Source organism: Carassius gibelio, chromosome B19 (genome assembly GCF_023724105.1).
Source record: "Carassius gibelio isolate Cgi1373 ecotype wild population from Czech Republic chromosome B19, carGib1.2-hapl.c, whole genome shotgun sequence".
NCBI classification, from domain to species: Eukaryota; Metazoa; Chordata; class Actinopteri; order Cypriniformes; family Cyprinidae; genus Carassius; species Carassius gibelio.
The window spans coordinates 8,126,652-8,145,906 of record NC_068414.1 but is presented as its reverse complement, the minus strand read 5'-3'; the positions used below and the strand labels follow the sequence as shown (position 1 = coordinate 8,145,906).

The 19,255-nt window shown below is 41.1% G+C and overlaps 1 protein-coding gene across 3 annotated transcripts in view; it reads left to right on the top strand.

Annotated features, from left to right (window-relative positions):
* Positions 1-13,327, top strand: part of LOC127979190 (F-box/LRR-repeat protein 19-like) — a 32,826-nt gene extending 19,499 nt beyond the window's left edge. For 2 of the 3 annotated variants that reach the window (XM_052584458.1, XM_052584459.1), the window contains exons 10-11: positions 5,512-5,733; positions 11,235-13,327. In XM_052584458.1, coding sequence (XP_052440418.1) covers positions 5,512-5,733; positions 11,235-11,392 — 380 coding nt within the window. In that variant the 3' untranslated portion in view covers positions 11,393-13,327. The remainder of the gene's footprint in view (positions 1-5,511; positions 5,734-11,234) is intronic. The other variant, XM_052584462.1, reaches the window with a different exon arrangement.
* Positions 13,328-19,255: the final 5,928 nt, after the last annotated feature.

The window sequence follows — 19,255 nt, the reverse complement described above, 5'->3', positions numbered from 1 at the left end:
ACAGAGAGACACACGCTCAGGTCTCTCTCTCACACACACACACACTCACACACACACACACGCTCAGGTCTCTCTCTCACACACACACACACACACACACGCTCAGGTCTCTCTCACACACACACACACACACATGTTTCTCTCTCTCACACACACACACACACACGCTCAGGTCTCTCTCACACACACACACACACACACACATGTTTCTCTCTCTCACACACACACACGCTCAGGTCTCTCTCACACACACACACACACACACACACGCTCAGGTCTCTCTCTCACACACACACACACACACACACGCTCAGGTCTCTCTCTCACACACACACACACACACACACACACACAGAGAGACACACGCTCAGGTCTCTCTCTCACACACACACACACTCACACACACACGCTCAGGTCTCTCTCTCACACACACACACACACACACACACACGCTCAGGTCTCTCTCACACACACACACACACACACACATGTTTCTCTCTCTCACACACACACACACACACGCTCAGGTCTCTCTCTCACACACACACACACACACACACGCTCAGGTCTCTCTCACACACACACACACACACACACATGTTTCTCTCTCTCACACACACACACACACACGCTCAGGTCTCTCTCACACACACACACACACACACACATGTTTCTCTCTCTCACACACACACACACACACGCTCAGGTCTCTCTCACACACACACACACACACACACACGCTCAGGTCTCTCTCTCACACACACACACACACACACACACACACAGAGAGACACACGCTCAGGTCTCTCTCTCACACACACACACACTCACACACACACACGCTCAGGTCTCTCTCTCACACACACACACACACACACACACACGCTCAGGTCTCTCTCACACACACACACACACGCACGCTCAGGTCTCTCACACACACACACGCACGCTCAGGTCTCTCACACACACACACACACACACACACACACTCGCGCTCTGTCCATGTCTACTGAGAGTGCTGTCAGAACAGAACATGAATGAAATGAACAGCAGTGTATCATGAGCTGGCTGTAGGAATTCATTGGCAGTTTTCAGTTCCAGTTTACAGTGTTGAAGATAGTATTGCACATGAAACGTTTGGGGTGTTATTATTAAAACTGAAGTGTTAAGGTTCAGCTCACACCTTGTTTTCATAGATGATCATTTTAGTAAATGTGGGAAGTAGCCGGGTAATTATGGTTAGGATTAGGGTTGCTTGGGTTATTATTATAATGGTAACATATTTAACAAGGACACCTTAAAATAAAGTGTTACCTGTAGAGTTGTTATCGCTGAAGAAAACTCTTCAAGGTTACTTACACATGCACTTCATTATACATTAAGACTCTAACAAAGAGACCGTACAATCACTTGAATCTGGGAGCTGGTGAATACTCCTGTGTGGTGTTTATGTGGGTTATGTTCGCTGCTTCGTGTGTAGTGACGTGTCTTTAGAGTATGAAGGTAAAACAGTAGTGAAAGAAAATGACAGACTCAAATGTCATATTTACTTTTGCACTTCAAAACTCCCTTGTGCACTTGTATGTGCAGATGAGAGAGAGCAGAGCTGGGGCGGGGCTTTGGTGCGAATGAAGACCTTTTATTGGTCGATGCCCGACCAACCGTCACACGGCCATACAGTGCGCGCACACACACACACACACAAAGTTCTGTTGCTCAGTATAAAAATCATTACACTTATAGAAAGTCCTCATAATGATAGATGCAACAATTCCCAACAATTTTTGATAACTACTCCTGCTGTAACCTCTAACCCACAATGTCTCTCTCCTTCCTGGGGTTTGGTGGGTTGGTATAAACGTTTTCTCTGAAATTGGTCACCCTAGCCTTTGCTTAAGCTTTTTTGTTTTGTTATTAAATAATATTTAATTTAATAACTCATTATATACATTTAAAAATAGTCTGTATGATTAAATTCTCATTACCGAAAAAGAGGTTCTCTCTACCGCAACTGGCCTTAAATTGTTGCGATGAGTGAAAATGGTGTTGCGGAGGATGAGGTGTCTTAGCATGTTTTGCTAACAACAGAGAAACCATGATGATTTAGCTAAATTTTTACTCTGTGTATATAATCAGTCATTAATGAAGTATATTTTCATAGAAAATTTGTAATCTAATATTTTTCTAATGTTTCGGTGATGATAATCAATTTGTCGTGTACACGTTCTGACAAGAGAATTTTACACTTTTAACTGGAACAATATGAATATATCTGCCTACCTTGTTGGTATTTTGAAGGTTCTGCCTCATGTGTTGCTTAATTTAAATTTAATTTCAAGATTTATATTTAAAAAAAATTGTGTGCATAATGACCCTCAAAAAATATTGCGGAGGATGAGAACATTAGTCATGGACACTTTATATTTCCACTATTGTATCATTATTATTATACATGAATATTCAGTCTGTCATTTTTCTGTCATGTGAAAAATTATAGAAGAATATCCATTTACTTTTTTCAGAATATTTTTATTGTAATTTGTTTAAATTACAACATAACATAAGTTAAGATACAGCTGGACGCATTGCAGTAATGAGAATTTCAGCAGAAAACGCAATAAAATGCAAAAATAAGTCCTATGTTGAAATTACTCTTTGTGCAAGGTAGAGAACAGTATTGTCTTTATTATGGTGTTTTTATATTTTACTAAATTGCATGTTTAATATCTAAAATCACTAGTGACATGGCGTTTCAACAGTTTCGTGAGAATGACCCATGTGGTTCATGGAGCTATCAATAGTCTGAACAAATTGCGCATTATGTCAAATCAATATGTTTGAATGGGATTAATTGGGACAAACAGTGGTTTCACTATATCTGCAGAGATTTCTAGTAATTATTAACACGTAATGTGCATTGATTGTGCATGGATAACTATGCTGATTATGCTTTCCAATAGCATTATTCTGGGGAATGAAACGGCATTATGTTCTCATACTACTTGGCAGTCAAATGTGATCAAACACCTTAAGTGTTTCGTTTAACCAAAAAAATAACTGTATTACTTTTAGCTAAGTCCTGTTTAGTTAATTTGAAAAGATGATGGTACTAAATAATATGCACAAAAATTATGATCCATGAATGACCATTTAAAATATAATATTTTCTAATATGCTTATTTATATTACAATAAGTGTGGTATTTAGGGTTAAAATAGAGAAAATGTTTTTTAATTCCACTACAAAGGGGCAAATTAGAGGCATTTGGTGGCCAGAAAGATAATATTCATATGTAATGCCATTATTTAACCACTAGACAGCCTTCTTGATGTTTAATAAATACATATATTTAGCTCTACTCTTGCTGCTTAAAACAGTATTGGTGGTGATAACTGCTTATTTTTTAGGTTTTGCTTTTTTATGTACATTTAGACATTAGCAAACATGAAGTTTTATTTATTAATTAATTTTTTTGTTGTATTTAAAAAGGTTCAATACTGACAAACAAATTAGGAATTTAACACAATAAAGAAATGTAAATTATTTTTACAGAACAAAAGTAATACAAATAACAGCAACTCTTATGTTGCAACTCTGGTACAGCGAGATACAGTGGGATATACATATAAAATATTATATTATTTGTCTACCAGATAATACCTGAATGACAATATGAATCTAGTGTCTTAAAATCCTGTAAAAGCGAAGTATATTTAGTGAAAATAGTTTGCAGTGTTTTACAAATAACTGATACATGTGCATAAAACACTCATTTCTTTCTAGGCAAGTCACGATGGCTAACATTGTTCATTGGTCGGGCATCAACCAATAAAATGTCTTATTTTGCACCAAAGCCCCGCCCCCGGCTCTGCTCCCTCACATCTGTTTATACACTCACCTAAAGGATTATTAGGAACACCTGTTTAATTTCTCATTCATGCAATTATCTAATCAACCAATCACAAGGCAGTTGCTTCAATGTATTTATGGGTGTGTTCCTGGTCAAGACAATCTCCTGATCTCCAAACTGAGTGTCAGAATGGGAAAGAAAGGTAATTTAAGCAGTTTTGAGCGTGGCATGGTTGTTGGTGCCAGACGGGCCGGTCTGAGTATTTCACAATCTGCTCAGTTACTGGGATTTTCACACACAACCATTTCTAGGGTTTACAAAGAATGGTGTGAAAAGGGAAAAACATCCAGTATGTGTCAGTCCTGTGGGTGAAAATGCCTTGTTGATGCTAGAGGTCAGAGGAGAATGGGCCGACTGATTCAAGCTGATAGAAGAGCAACTTTGACTGAAATAACCACTCGTTACAACCGAGGTATGCAGCAAAGCATTTGTGAAGCCACAACACGCACAACCTTGAGGCGGATGGGCTACAACAGCAGAAGACCCCACCGGGTATCACTCATCTCCACTACAAATAGGAAAAAGAGGCTACAATTTGCACAAGCTCACCAAAATTAGACAGGTGAAGACAGTAAAAATGTTTCCTGGTCTGATGAGTCTTGATTTCTGTTGAGACGTTCAGATGGTAGAGTCAGAATTTGGCGTAAACAGAATGAGAACATGGATCCATCATGCCTTGTTACCACTGTGCAGGCTGGTGGTGATGGTGTAATGGTGTGAAGGATGTTTTCTTGGCACACTTAAGGCCCCTTAGTGCCAATTGGGCATTGTTTAAATGCCACGGCCTGCCTGAGCATTGTTTCTGACCATGTCCATCCCTTTATGACCACCATGTACCATCCTCTGATGGCTACTTCCAGCAGGATAATGCACCATGCCACAAAGCTTGAATCATTTCAAACTGGTTTCTTGAACATGACAATGAGTTCACTGTACTAAAATGCCCCCCACAATCACCAGATCTCAACCCAACAGAGCATCTTTGGGATGTGGTGGAACAGGAGCTTCGTGTCCTGGATGTGCATCCCACAAATCTCCATCAACTGCAAGATGCGATCCTATCAATATGGGCCAACATCTCTAAAGAATGCTTTCAGCAGCTTGTTGAATCAATGCCACGCAGAATTAAAGCAGTTCTGAAGGAGAAACACAGTTTTAGTATGGTGTTCCTAATAATCCTTTAGGTGAGAGGATAAGTGCACAAGTGAGTTTTGCAAAAGGAATATTGCTAAAGGAGCAGCAAACTCAGAGCGCTCTGAGAGATTGTAAGTGTTTGGCTTGACCTTGTGCAGCGAAACTGAAGTACAAAAGTAAATGTCTTAAACATTTGTGTCTGTCATTTTCTTTGTCTGAATGTCATTCTACATTTGTGACTATTAATCTACAACTTCCAATTCAAAACACGGGTGTTTTTATCATTGTCTGTGTGTGCAAATTGAAAGATTCAGCTTTTCACGTCAGAGCTGTGAGTGTAAACTTCAACTTACAAACACAAATATTAATATGACAAGTTCTCCCCTGTCGAGTTCAGCTACTGATTTATCTTCACATCAGAGCTGCATGTTAAACAGGGACTAAAGCTGTGCTGCTGTTGTCCACAGCTCACGGAGAGAACCGCGGCGGCCGCTTCCAGAACGTGACAGAGCTGCGTCTGGTGGGCCTGGAGGTGACGGACGCCGTGTCTCGTCTGCTAGTGCGCTATCTTCCTCACCTGAGCAAGCTGGACCTCAGCCAGTGCTGCCACATCACAGACCAGAGCATCCAGACGCTGACCTCTGCCCTGTCCCCGCTGCGAGAGAGCCTCACACACGTCAGCCTGGCAGGTACACACACACACACACACACACACACACTGCATCAGTACTCCTCCTGATCACTCTTATTCTCTCATGCACTACAACAGTGCTTTAAAGAAACTGTAGAGGTCCCGGTCTTTCTTTAATATAGATTTTCATATTTTTCATACAACTGGATACATTGTCTTTACACATCATGTTATGCAGACATTTGTTTTATTTATCTCTCAGATGCATCTCAGAAATACTTTCACAGAGGTTAAATATATTTTACACATTTCTCATCGGTTGTAGAACTAAATTTAGATAATTGACATGAATATGCACACACAAGCACACTACATGAACACATGACACCTACTGATAACCATGACAACAAGAAAAACAGAAAAAGAAAGTCCATCACCAGCGAAAATGAATAGATTTAGTTGTAGAAGAGTAATGATGATGTTGTTTTGTTAGGGGGAAAAAATTGTCTTTAGAATTGCTGTTTTGAGTTAAAATCCGAAAGGAATCTAATTAAATCTAATACTAAAATACTAGCGATGGTATAATGATAATTTGATAATGAATAAGGTTTTTTTTTTCAGAAAAAAGGTGGTAAATAGAGTAATAGCATGGTAACATCTAAAACGTATAGATTTTGCATCGGCTCACTAGTACAGACTGTGGATATATATTTCCTCTCCCCTAAAGGATTATTAGGAACACCATACTAAAACTGTGTTTCTCCTTCAGAACTGCTTTAATTCTGCGTGGCATTGATTCAACAAGCTGCTGAAAGCATTCTTTAGAGATGTTGGCCCATATTGATAGGATCGCATCTTGCAGTTGATGGAGATTTGTGGGATGCACATCCAGGACACGAAACTCCCGTTCCACCACATCCCAAAGATGCTCTGTTGGGTTGAGATCTGGTGACTGTGGGGATATTTTAGTTCAGTGAACACATTGTCATGTTCAAGAAACCAATCTGAAATGATTCAAGCTTTGTGACGTGGTGCATTATCCTGCTGGAAGTAGCCATCAGAGGATGGTACATGGTGGTCATAAAGGGATGGACATGGTCAGAAACAATGCTCAGGCAGGCCGTGGCATTTAAACAATGCCCAATTGGCACTAAGGGGCCTTCCCCCTAAGGGTTATAAAAGCATGGTTAGAGAGTCTGACTCCCAATCGAAGGGTTGTGAGTTTGAGTCTCGGGGCGGCAGGAATTGTGGGTGGGGGGAGTGCATGTACAGTTCTCTCTCCACCTTCAATACCATGACTTAGGTGCCCTTGAGCAAGGCATCGAACCCCCAACTGCTCCCCGGGCGCCGCAGCATAAATGATGAACACTGCTCCGGGTGTGTGTTCACAGTGTGTGTGTGTGTGTGTGTGTTCACTGCTCTGTGTGTGTGCACTTCGGATGGGTTAAATGCAGAGCACAAATTCTGAGTATGGGTCACCATACTTGGCTGAATGTCACGTCACTTTAAAAAGTGTGCAAGAAAACATCCCCCACACCATTACACCATCACCACCAGCCTGCACAGTGGTAACAAGGCATGATGGATCCATGTTCTCATTCTGTTTACGCCAAATTCTGACTCTACCATCTGAACGTCTCAACAGAAATCAAGACTCATCAGACCAGGAAACATTTTTACTGTCTTCACCTGTCTAATTTTGGTGAGCTTGTGCAAATTGTAGCCTCTTTTTCCTATTTGTAGTGGAGATGAGTGGTACCTGGTGGGGTCCTCTGCTGTTGTAGCCCATCCGCCTCAAGGTTGTGCGTGTTGTGGCTTCACAAATGCTTTGCTGCATTCCTCGGTTGTAACGAGTGGTTATTTCAGTCAAAGTTGCTCTTCTATCAGCTTGAATCAGTCGGCCCATTCTCCTCTGACCTCTAGCATCAACAAGGCATTTTCACCCACAGGACTGACACATACTGGATGTTTTTCCCTTTTCACACCATTCTTTGTAAACACTAGAAATGGTTGTGTGTGAAAATCCCAGTAACTGAGCAGATTGTGAAATACTCAGACCGGCCCGTCTGGCACCAACAACCATGCCACGCTCAAAACTGCTTAAATCACCTTTCTTTCCCATTCTGACACTCAGTTTGGAGATCAGGAGATTGTCTTGACCAGGAACACACCCATAAATACATTGAAGCAACTGCCTTGTGATTGGTTGATTAGATAATTGCATTAATGAGAAATTAAACAGGTGTTCCTAATAATCCTTTAGGTGAGTGTGTGTGTGTGTGTGTATATGCGTGTATGTATATATATATATATATATATATATATATATATATATATATATATATATATATATATATATATATATATATATATATATATATATATGATAAAAAAAATCACCGTTAATCTATTCTCAAAGTTGGGTTGGGAGCTGGGTCTATACTAAGCAAGCAATGATGACTTTCACCTTGATATTTTATATAACCGACTGACTGAGGACAGCCTAAAAAGATGCTAAGGACAGTTGACGGGCCACTGCTGCGCATCGTCACGAAAGATTATCTTTTTCACATGTTTTTACGCTTTACCGCTTGTCGATTTAAACATTAAAGCATCCAAACACAAGACGCGGAAAAACTGAACAGAGCTGGTTACTCGCGCGCTGTGCTCGGTGCGGAGAGAGAGAGAGAGAGAGAGAGAGAGGGAGAGAAAGAGAGAGAGGGAGAGAGAGAGAGAGAGAGAGAGAGAGATGGAGAGAGGGAGAGAGAGAGAGAGGGAGAGAGAGAGAGAGAGAGAGAGAGAGACACGTATCACGGACAGCGAAACTGAACCGAGCTCTCTTCTGCGAAAAGAAAGGCGTCTCAAAACACTAGAACATCGAATTTGCTTATTTTTGTTCTTGTGCCGACAAATAAATACAAAATATGTCAAAATATCCACCTTGGAAATTATGGTCGAAAAAACTGTCAGTTATTTCTTAAGTGAAAGTAAACTGTTGAGGAAAAAAATAGGATGTGTATTATATTGGATGCGTTCCTCGTCTCTTAAAGTGACCGCACCTAATTTAGCTACTGGCTGCTGTAATGTTAATCCAAGAAAATGAAGATGAAAATCACTCACTGCTCTTGACTGAATTTCTTTGTAGTTTTAACAGTCAAATCAAAAATTATTCAGACACCAGATATATTTTTTGATATATATAGCAAAACTGTAATAATGTGAGAAATGTTGAAGGTGTCTGAATAAATATAGGTTTGATTGTATATTTCATTTTTACATTGAAGACTATCCAGTGCTATTTTACATTTAATTATTTGGTTTCTGTACCTTGACACCTACAAACCTGAAAAAACCTTAAACATTGGTGTGAAACAGGAGTAATGTTGTTTGCACCTTGTGCAATGTGGAATTAGTTTACAGCTTTTTCAAGCAGTTTGTGATGCATTTTGGAAACAGGAGATGAGCCCCATTTCTAATGCACCACCTATCTTGATAAACCCCTTCTCTAAAAATTATAAAAAATTGTAGATTCACACTGAAGGCATCAAAACTATGAATTAACACATGTGGAATTATATACATAACAAAAAAGTGTGAAACAACTGAAAATATGTAATATTCTTAGTTCTTCAAAGTAGCCACCTTTAGCTTTGATTACTGCTTTGCACACTCTTGGCATTCTCTTGATGAGCTTCAAGAGGTAGTCACCTGAAATGGTCTTCAACAGTCTTGAAGGAGTTCCCAGAGAGATGCTTAGCACTTGTTGGCCCTTTTGCCTTCTGTCTGCTGTCCAGCTCACCCCTAAACCATCTGGATTGGGTTCAGGTCCGGTGACTGTGGAGGCCAGGTCATCTGGCGCAGCACCCCATCACTCTCCTTCTTGCTCAAATAGCCTTGATGCCTTCAGTGTGAATCTACAATCTTCATAGTCATGAAAATAAAGAAAACTCTTTGAATGAGAAGGTGTGTCCAAACTCTTGGTCTTCACTGTATGTGTATATATATATATATATGTGTGTGTGTGTGTGTGTGTGTGTGTGCATATACACACACACAGGACTTGATCATTGTCCTTGTTAACGTTGGTGTTTTGAAATAAGTTCAGTTTCTAAGCTGCTCTGTTGAAATTATATTGTTCACCGTGACTGAGTTTAAACTCAAGGTTGCTCTGTTACAGTCTCCATAGGAACCCATGTTAAAATGAATTAATCAATTAATGAATCAAACAAAAGTTACTAAGAATAAAAATGAGCTTGTAGTTGAAATGTGGCCACAACAACAGCAAGAAGTTTAAAGAATATCTGTATATGACTTGTTTTGATCACCATCAAACCTGAAAGATGCGTTTGCATTTGATACCCAAGAAGAGTGAAACGAAGCACTCTGAAGCTCACACAGCTGCTCAGGCCACTTCAAAAACCAGAGCTGCTTTTACATACTGACATCTGTGTCCCTGCAGCACAGAAACAGGAAATGTGTAGCAAAACAGGCCCTCCAGGATTTCACAATTTTCCGATCGCTGAATTGATCGCAAAATCAAGCAAACGCCACAAATTATGGTAATTTCCACAAGTTTTCAGCATAATTTGGGCTTAGAAGCATCCCATATAACGTCACTGCAAAATGCATTCAGTCCAAGAAAGGTACATCCCATAATGTCACTTTTAAAATACATCTTGCATATGTAAATGCAGACATTAGATGTCTCTGAGATGTAGATGTGATATTATGGTGAGTGTTTTACTGCCAGGTGTTGAAGACATGGCTCTAGTGCTGGTCTCCTCAAACGTTATTCTGGAGACCTACAGTGTTCTCCAAGTCAGACAAGTCATAACAGTGTTAGAAGAATGTTCAAGGAAAAACAATAATAAAATGCAGCAAATTCCATCAATTTTTTAGAAAAGCTGCAGAAAAATTAGTCATTTTGATTGCAAAAAAGCACAAACAGAAAATCTTGAAATCCTGGAGGGACTGAATAGACGACAATACACTGTATGAGTCCAAATGATACACTTCTCTTTTATGCCAAAAATTATTAGGATATTAAGATAAGATCATGTTCCATGAATGAACTTAGTAAGTTTTGCTACTGTAAATATATCAAAACTAAATTTTTTATCAGTAATATGCATTGCTAAGAACTTCATCTGAACAACTTGAAAAGATGATTTTCTCAATATTTAGATGTTTTTGCTCCCTCAGATTCCAGATTTTCAAAGAGTTGTATCTCAGACAGATATTGTCCTCCTAATAAGCCACACATCACTGGAGAGATGACCCTTATGACAAATATAGAAGGTGCACAGTGAAACTGAAATGATTTAAGAACATTAGATGTAACGTACAACACTACTGTACACAACTGATAAGAAAAACAGCAAATGTGAAATGTAACACCAGTAATTCTGGGAATGTCCATTTATGTTTTTTCACTCTAAATGATTCATTCTTTTTCACTTCCAAAAATGGTATATAGAATAGGACTTCCCATGAATGAATGAATGAGTGAGTCTTCTGCTGTTGGAATGCCTCAGAGTGGACTGCGCTGCTGTGTTTCAGGCTGTGTGAAGGTGACGGAGCAGTGTCTGCTGCTGCTGCGCCGCTGTGCCTCGCTGCAGACGGTGGACCTGCGCTCCTGCTGCCTCCTCGCTCCAGACGTCTCCCAGCTGCACTGCTTCCCCTCGGCCCCAGACAGACTCCTGCTCAAGAACAGCTAGACTCCTGCACAGGACCTTCGGACATCACACACACTTATTAGTTCTGGATCAACCATTTGTGAATGGAGAGATCAAGTCCACCTAGATATCCCGTAGCAGTAATGAGTGTGTGTTCTCCTGACCCCGGCCGGCACTGCTCCTGTCCTGCTGGGAACACTGGCTCTGTCCCGATGCAGAATGTATCCTACTGTGGAAAGCTCGTCTCAAAGACAGCCATATTAGTGTGCTTGGGTGGATCTCACCCCAAAATCAAAACACTTTATCTGTTTGGTTTTTTACAGACATACATACATACATAATAATAATAAAAGCCCACTTTGGGACCAATAAGAATTTTTTGCATTATGAGATGATTTCATTAGTGCTAGGCACATTTACCCCCGAGTTCTCATGACTGTAGAAATAATAACCTCACTCTTCTGCTCCAACAGCATTTCACATTGCTGTCCGACGTGTTAAAGTTCAGATACAGAGATGCTTGAATATCTTTATGGTCCTGAAATGAGGCTGGGCTTTGATTTTGGGGTTTTAGGTGTTTGTTGAGATGCACTCATTGGTGGAGATGTGTGTGAACAGTGTTAACGTGGGTGATGGGCTCTGATGGTGTGCTTGGTGTTCCCTTCTCTTCACTCGCTCTCGGCCTTACTGTGTCATGCGCTGAACGTCCTCTGTTCTTCCCCTCTTCCTGATCGATGAAGGACACGGAGCAGAAAACCTGAAAGACGTCGCTGTGCTCGGGCAGGGTGAATGTTGCTGTAGATTCCTGCAGCTCTGGAAAGATTTTCACAGAACGAGGCATTGGTTTGTTGTCATTCGGTCAGCTCATTCAAGCTGCTCACATTCAAAGCCAGAATGGTATGCCTCTCATTAGCAATGGAGAAACAGTGAAGATAAATCCTTTGTTGGCATCTAGTTTGAAAATGTGTTTGAGAATAAAACAGTTGGTGTTTCCAGCCGCATTCAGTGTTAGCACTCGCAAAAGACTAACCACACATTCTGCAAACGAGTCACTTCTGGTGTTTTAATGCTTCCCCGAGCAGGAAGGCTTTAACAGTTTTAATTGTTCCATTTTGAAACCAGTACCATCTTCTCTGTTGAACTATTGAATGGGTCTCTACAAGGCACCCTTGCAAACAACTTTTCTTCAATCTTTTGGTGAGCTCTGCAGCTGCTTTCTTCCAGAATATGATGCATGTCAACACCTTTCACTGACTGTATTTCTTGCACACTTTTATTCAGTATTGGGTCCAATACATGGCATTATAAAGTGTTTGATGGCAGTACACAAACAGTATCCCTTAAAAGTGCCCTCGACAATGTAGATGCTATGTTTTTTTTTTCCTTTTTTGTCAATGTTGTTGTTTTTAGATTTCACGTTCAGTGCAGTTTGCATTTGAAATACGTTTCTGCACATTGGAATACACCTGTGTGCGGTTCATAATTACATATCAAACATGGATGTATTGATCTTTTTTGGAACTGGCGCAAATAATTCAAGTTGAAGAACCTAAATAGGTTTCAAATATGGTTCCTCTTTCGTCCGACCATGGTTTTTTTTTGCAGATTCATGGCCCACCAAACTGAATTGCCATGTATGAACCAAACATTCACCCTGTTGAATGCACAGGGCGGAAATCATGTTATTATAATATCTTGCCAAATTATTATTTTTTTTGGGCGGGGGGCGTTCATATATAAATATATATATTTCTTCTTTTGCATTGATCCATGTGATAGAATATGAAATAATGGGGTAAAAGAAAAACAAGGCAGCTACTGTAAGAGTGACTACTGTAAAATGTCTTATTAAATAAAGACAATGGGGGTTGTTTTTATTTACTTGGCTTTTCTTTTTTCAATGTGCTGCAAACACTACTGAAATACTTGAGAGTCATGCCAACTGAAAAATACAAATAAAACTTTTTCAGGGCTAAACAGTGATGATTTTACTTGCATTTTCGAGGGAAAACTACTGTTGCAGTAAATTGGGCACACTGTGTGAACTTAATATATACAGGTCCTTCTCATAAAATTAGCATATTGTGATAAAAGTTCATTATTTTCCACAATGTAATGATAAAAATGTAACTTTCATATATTTTAGATTCACTACACACCAACTGAAATATTTCAGGTCTTTTATTGTTTTAATACTGATGATTTTGGCATACAGCCAGTATATACAGCCTGAATAAAAACTCCCTAATGCCAATCATGATTGTAGAGTTTGAATATGTAAAAACACCGTAAGCCTAAATTTGATCGTAGAAACATTGTCATCAATGGAGCAACAATCAGATTATGTTGTTTTTGGGAAACTGCCCTGGAGCAGAGTTTTCCAAACCGATTCCTGGAGTACCCCAATGCTGCATGTTTTGCATGTCTGCTTAATCATACATACCTTCACAACCTCACTTCCTGGGTTATCAGTAATGAGGGCATTCGGCTGGACAAGAGGAAGTTTGCTGCAGTACGAAAGTGGCCCACTCCCACAATTGTAAAAGAGTTTCCTTGGTATTGCCAATTTCTATCCATGCTTCATCCATAACTTCAGTTCCATTACTCATTTACTCACCAGTCTCCTCAAAGTCAGCCCCAAGTCTCTGTCCTGGACTCAAGCTGCTACCCAAGCCATGCAACGACTCAAAGCATTTCCCAGCGCACCGCTCCTAATTCATCCAGACTCCAAGAAACCCTTCGTGGTTGAAGTTGATGCCTCTACAACAGTAGAGTTGGACCGATCCTGTCTCAGCATCAGAGACATCACCAAAACTTCAATGTGCTGCCTTCTCTAAAAAGGTCACCCCAGTGGAGAAAAATAGACAACATCGGGAACAGAGACCTTCTTGCCATATAACCTGGACCTGGAGGAATGGAGGTCACGTCAAACCTCAAGACTGTCAGTCAATTCAATTCAAGTTTAGTTGTATAGTGCTTTTTACGATACAAATCATTGCAAAGCAACTTTACAGAACATTATGTTTCTACAATATTTAGTAGTAGCTTGTAAATTGTGATCAGTTTATGTGCAAATGAGGGTCAGCATCATCTCTTCTCAGGTGTTCTGGATCCAGACTGGAGCTTGTGTAAATCCTAGTCACCACGGGATGAAGATCCCAGCAGAAACAGAGAAACACATAGAGACATCATTAGCATAGCTGCTGATCTAACAGAGTTAAATTAATTAGTTTAACCCAAGCTAATGAATAAGAATGCGCATTTGATCAGATACAACTGCACTCACGATTTATGAAATGCATTAAAAAATTTACAAATTGGCAAATAATTAAGTGTATAAACAATTGTGCTACAAATGATAATGGAATAGGATTGGGTGAGATACAGGAATGTTCTAGGATGGAGGGGTAACAAATAAATATAAGGATATTGCACGTTTATAAGCATAAGTAGGGAATATTTAACTGTTCATGAGGTAGATTGCCTGGGGGAAGAAACTGTTCTTGTGGTCCAGCAGCGGGCCGGCGACCCGGTCGCAGAATTGGAGCCTGTCCTTCTCGATTTGGCGAAAGGATAAATTGATGTTTTTGGCCTGATGCTGATGGCACGTCATCCAATTTTTCCCTCGGCAGAGGAAGCTGCACATCAGCCACATCTATTGGGTCAGATGGAGTCAGTCCCTGGACGAGGACACTCAATTCCTGATTCTTCTGCTGCCGTTGAAACCTGAAAGTAAATTACTTGTAATATATATATATATATATGTGTGTGTATTTGTGTGTGTGTACAGAAGTATTCAGTTCACTGGAACCAAATAATGTGCCTTGCTTACCACTGAATGAGTGTCCTCTGGTTCAGCTCAAACAGCTGGATCATTGTTTCATCCATCAGCCTTTGATTGTTAAGCACCAGCTCTCGGATGTGGTGGTAATCCGAAAGGATTTTAGACCACCTGGGGGTGGAAACTCCAGCCTTCTTGGTCGGTGACTTGTGTAAAGCACACAGCTTCATACAAATGGCCTCAACCAAGCGGCTGGTGCTGGGCCACTGTGCTGGACCCCCAGGATGTCCAATTAGACACCGTTTCACACTCTCCACACCCGGTGTGACTCCGGACCGCTTCGGTGCCTTAAAGCGCCCATGTGTCAGCTGAGGCTGATGTCGAGGCTGATAGTTGACCCGCTGTTTATCAACATCAGGGAGAGCGGTCCACAGCTGGATGGCCTCTGTAACCTGCAGGTCGGTGAGGTAAGGAGCCTCACGAAGACCCACCAGGAAACCAGCCAGATCCTGGACCTTGTCCCACCCAGCGATGCCATCAGGTCCAATGACTGCTCCCTAGTAAATGCAGATTAGTGTTAATATACACTTCCAGTCAAAAGCCTTTGAACAGAAATATTTTTGACATTTTTTAAAGAATTCTGCTCAAAAAGCCTGCATTTATTTTATTCAAAATACAGCAAAAGCCATTATATTGTGAAATAATTTTAATATTTAAAATAAAAATGCTTTCTATTTGAATATAGTTTAAAGTGTAATTTATTCCTGTGATGCACAGCTGTATTTTCAGCATCATTCCTCCAGTCTTCAGTGTCACATGATCTTCAGAAATTTGTTGTTCTAGAAACCTTTTTTTATTGATATTATTATCAATATTTAAAACAGTTGTGTACATTTTGTTCAAGATTCTTTGATGAATAGAAGGATCCAAGATAAGAATTTATCTGTAATAAAAAGCTTTTTTAATATTATACACTATACCCTTCAAAAGTGTGGAGTCAGAACATTTAAATCATTATATATTTATTATTAAATTATAGAAATTAATACTTTTATTTAGCAAGGACGCATTAAATTGATGATAAAGACATTTATAATCTTACAATATACACTGAACTTTCTATTCATCAAAGAAACCTAAACAAAAATCTCTAGAAGCTATTTTTAACCTTATAATAATAATAATAAAGTAAAAACAAAAAAAAAAACTTGCTTGTAGTGTATGTGGAATAAAACGAGACTGAAACGAAATAAAGCCCTTAGAGTGTCGTACCTGAGCCTCGCCGGAGACACTGCTTCCAGTGTCAGATGTCTGTGACAGCACTGAAGAGGCAGGGGCGAGATGCTGTCCCTCTCCTCCAGATGATGTGGACGGCTCAGCCAGTGATGCTGGGGACTGAGGCAGAGGCAAAGATGAGGGGGTGTTTCTGAGATCACGGCAGGGGTCATCCTCATACAGCACTGGAACTGTGATGTCCTCCATGCTCTCTTCCTCAAACCCCTCATCTAGCAGGTCCTGATCATCAACCTCCTCCACCAGCCGGTCTTCCTCCTCTGGGTTCTGGAGCACTGGAGTCAGTGTTTTGCCAGTCTGGCTGTAAAGGTACTTGATTCCCAGCAATTCACCTACAATAATAAAATAATAAAAAAAGTGTTCTTAATAATTGATCAAGTACATTAGAGGCTAAATAGATAACTTAATAGAATATTGCCAAAGGAATAATTAAATGTCTTACCTGTATATGCTCCAGGAGGGCGATAGCGCTCATCCCAGGGCTTCCCAAAGACTGTTCGGCTAAGCCGGTCCACAGCCTCGCTCATGGCACTGCCATATGTCCAAATGGAGGACGCCCGTTTTATGGCGTCTTCCATTCGGTCATCATTCCAACGCATCAAGCCCTCAAGGAGATAAGCCTGAAAATGCGCATCGCTGGCACTGGTTCCTAAAAGTTAAATAATATAAAAAAATATATAAAAAATGGTTTTATATGTCACATATGTACAATATATGTACTACACATAAGGTGCTCTGAAGTAATTTGTATACTACATTTAATAGAGTTTTGTAACTATATTAAAAATGATTGTCACTTAGTCATGTGTTACTAGTGACTTGTTAGTAAAGACAGCTTTGTCAATGCTTATGACATTAAAAAGTATAATGTAGAGTGTGACATTTATTAATGCGGCATTACTTTAAAGTGATGGAAGCAGTTACAGTGCTAATATTTTCTACAGAAAAATGAATAATCCATATGCATGTAATACCTGGAATAAAACGGTTCAGGTGGAGGTGGAATGACTCCAAGGAGGTAGAGCCACGAGCACACCTGTAGCAGCACAGCTCCACGCCGCCTTTCTTCAGTGTCCCTGTCTTCATGTACAGCGGAAAGTCCTCTGGGTCTTGGATACACTGGACGTGCTTGCGCTGTTCCTTCCATATCTGCTGGATCCGTTCGTGGTCCAGCAGAGGAACTCCCAGGGTGTCCTTCCCATCCGCACTGTCAAACTGATCAATCAGTGACCCAATCAATCTGGTGGTCTCCTCCACCCCCCTGGTCCTCCTCCGGCAGTGCAGTGCCAACTCCCTCCGGGTAATGCGAGCACTGACCGCCTTTTCTGAGATGTGGCCAGTCTTCTTTGCCGCCAGGTCACCCTCTTTTGCGGAGCGAAGAGCAGCCACATCCTCTGGATCCCACTGAAAGATGCACGTGGACAGACGTGCCATGAAGATCCCGTAGAGCGGATGAGCCTCTGTCGTGACACCTGCAGCAAATCGCCGCATGAAGTGCCAGATGTCGAGGCGCACTACAAGCTCATCCCACTCCAAAAACATGATCTTCACCCGCGATTGGCCGTACTGACTGCAGCAGTCCCTGTCCACGTACATCACTTTTGGGGCTGCCTCTCCTGCCTCTCGGTATCGTTTCATCAGACCAGCTGCCATGGAGTCCAGTCCATGTCTCTCGGCAGCTGTCAGCACAGAGACAAGGCCCTGGCCCTGTTCGTTTCCGACATTTGTGCACCAGGCAGCTGTTCCTGAAGCAGCACCGGCAAGTTTCTTTGTGACCTATTGGGAAAAATAAAAGGGTAAAAAAATGTGCCATATCTGTGCCATATCCGTGCCATATCCATATCTGGCAAATTTCTGGATATAAACAGGGCTTTGATACCTTTTTTGTCGAATCCATCTTGAGAACACAGCCAAAGACAGATGTTAATTTGGCCTTGACCTCGTGCAGTCGCCCCAGAACATCCCTGGCATACACGGCTAACAGCCACTTAGGTTTAGGCAAAGCAGGTAAAAGTGGAGGATCAGCAAACACAGGAGGCTGCACAAGGGAGGACCTTGTGAATGGTTCACAGGCAGTCAGGTACTGCAAGACACGCTGTGTCCATGCCTCACTGTGCTGTTCCATCAGCTTCCTGTAAAGCTGAGTCACACTGTTGCCCAGTGTCCTCTCCCTCATCATCCTCAGCACCCGGTTGTCACATGAGTATCTAAGGAAACAACAGTATAATCATGCAAATGCTTTAGTTGGTAAAAAATAACCCACATAAAAGCACCTAATAATGAATGATTGTCATTATGAATTACCTGTATGTCAGCAAAGCTGGAAACTGACTGCGGTGGCCCATATCCAGCTGTCCTAGGATGTCCTCGGACCAGGCAGGATATTTCTTTTTGCAGCGTTTGCACTCCAGATACTCAGTGGCAAGGTCATACCACCCGTCGATGTCCAAGACCTTACGCACGGTACGGTAAATTCCTGCCGCAGTTAGTCTGTGCTTACCACAGTCTGGGCGAACACAGACGAGAGGAAATAACCACATCTTCAGCGGCATCCATAAGAAAAGGGGCCGACAGAAGAAGAGGTCAGGTGAGGCAGGGGGCTGAGTGTTTATTAAAGGGGGCTGAGGAGGATACCACCAAAGTTTCAGCTGGGACACTAGTTCTGGCTTGCCGGTTCGTGGGTTGGCCTTAAACAGTGTGTTCCGGATCCACTCATGCTGGAAAGGTGGAAGTTGATCTTTCCAGTGACTTGGAAGCTCAGCTGGTGGCCGGTGATGTGAAGGAGCAGGTGCCTTGGCAGTTTCCACTGATGAAGATAGACCAGCACAGTC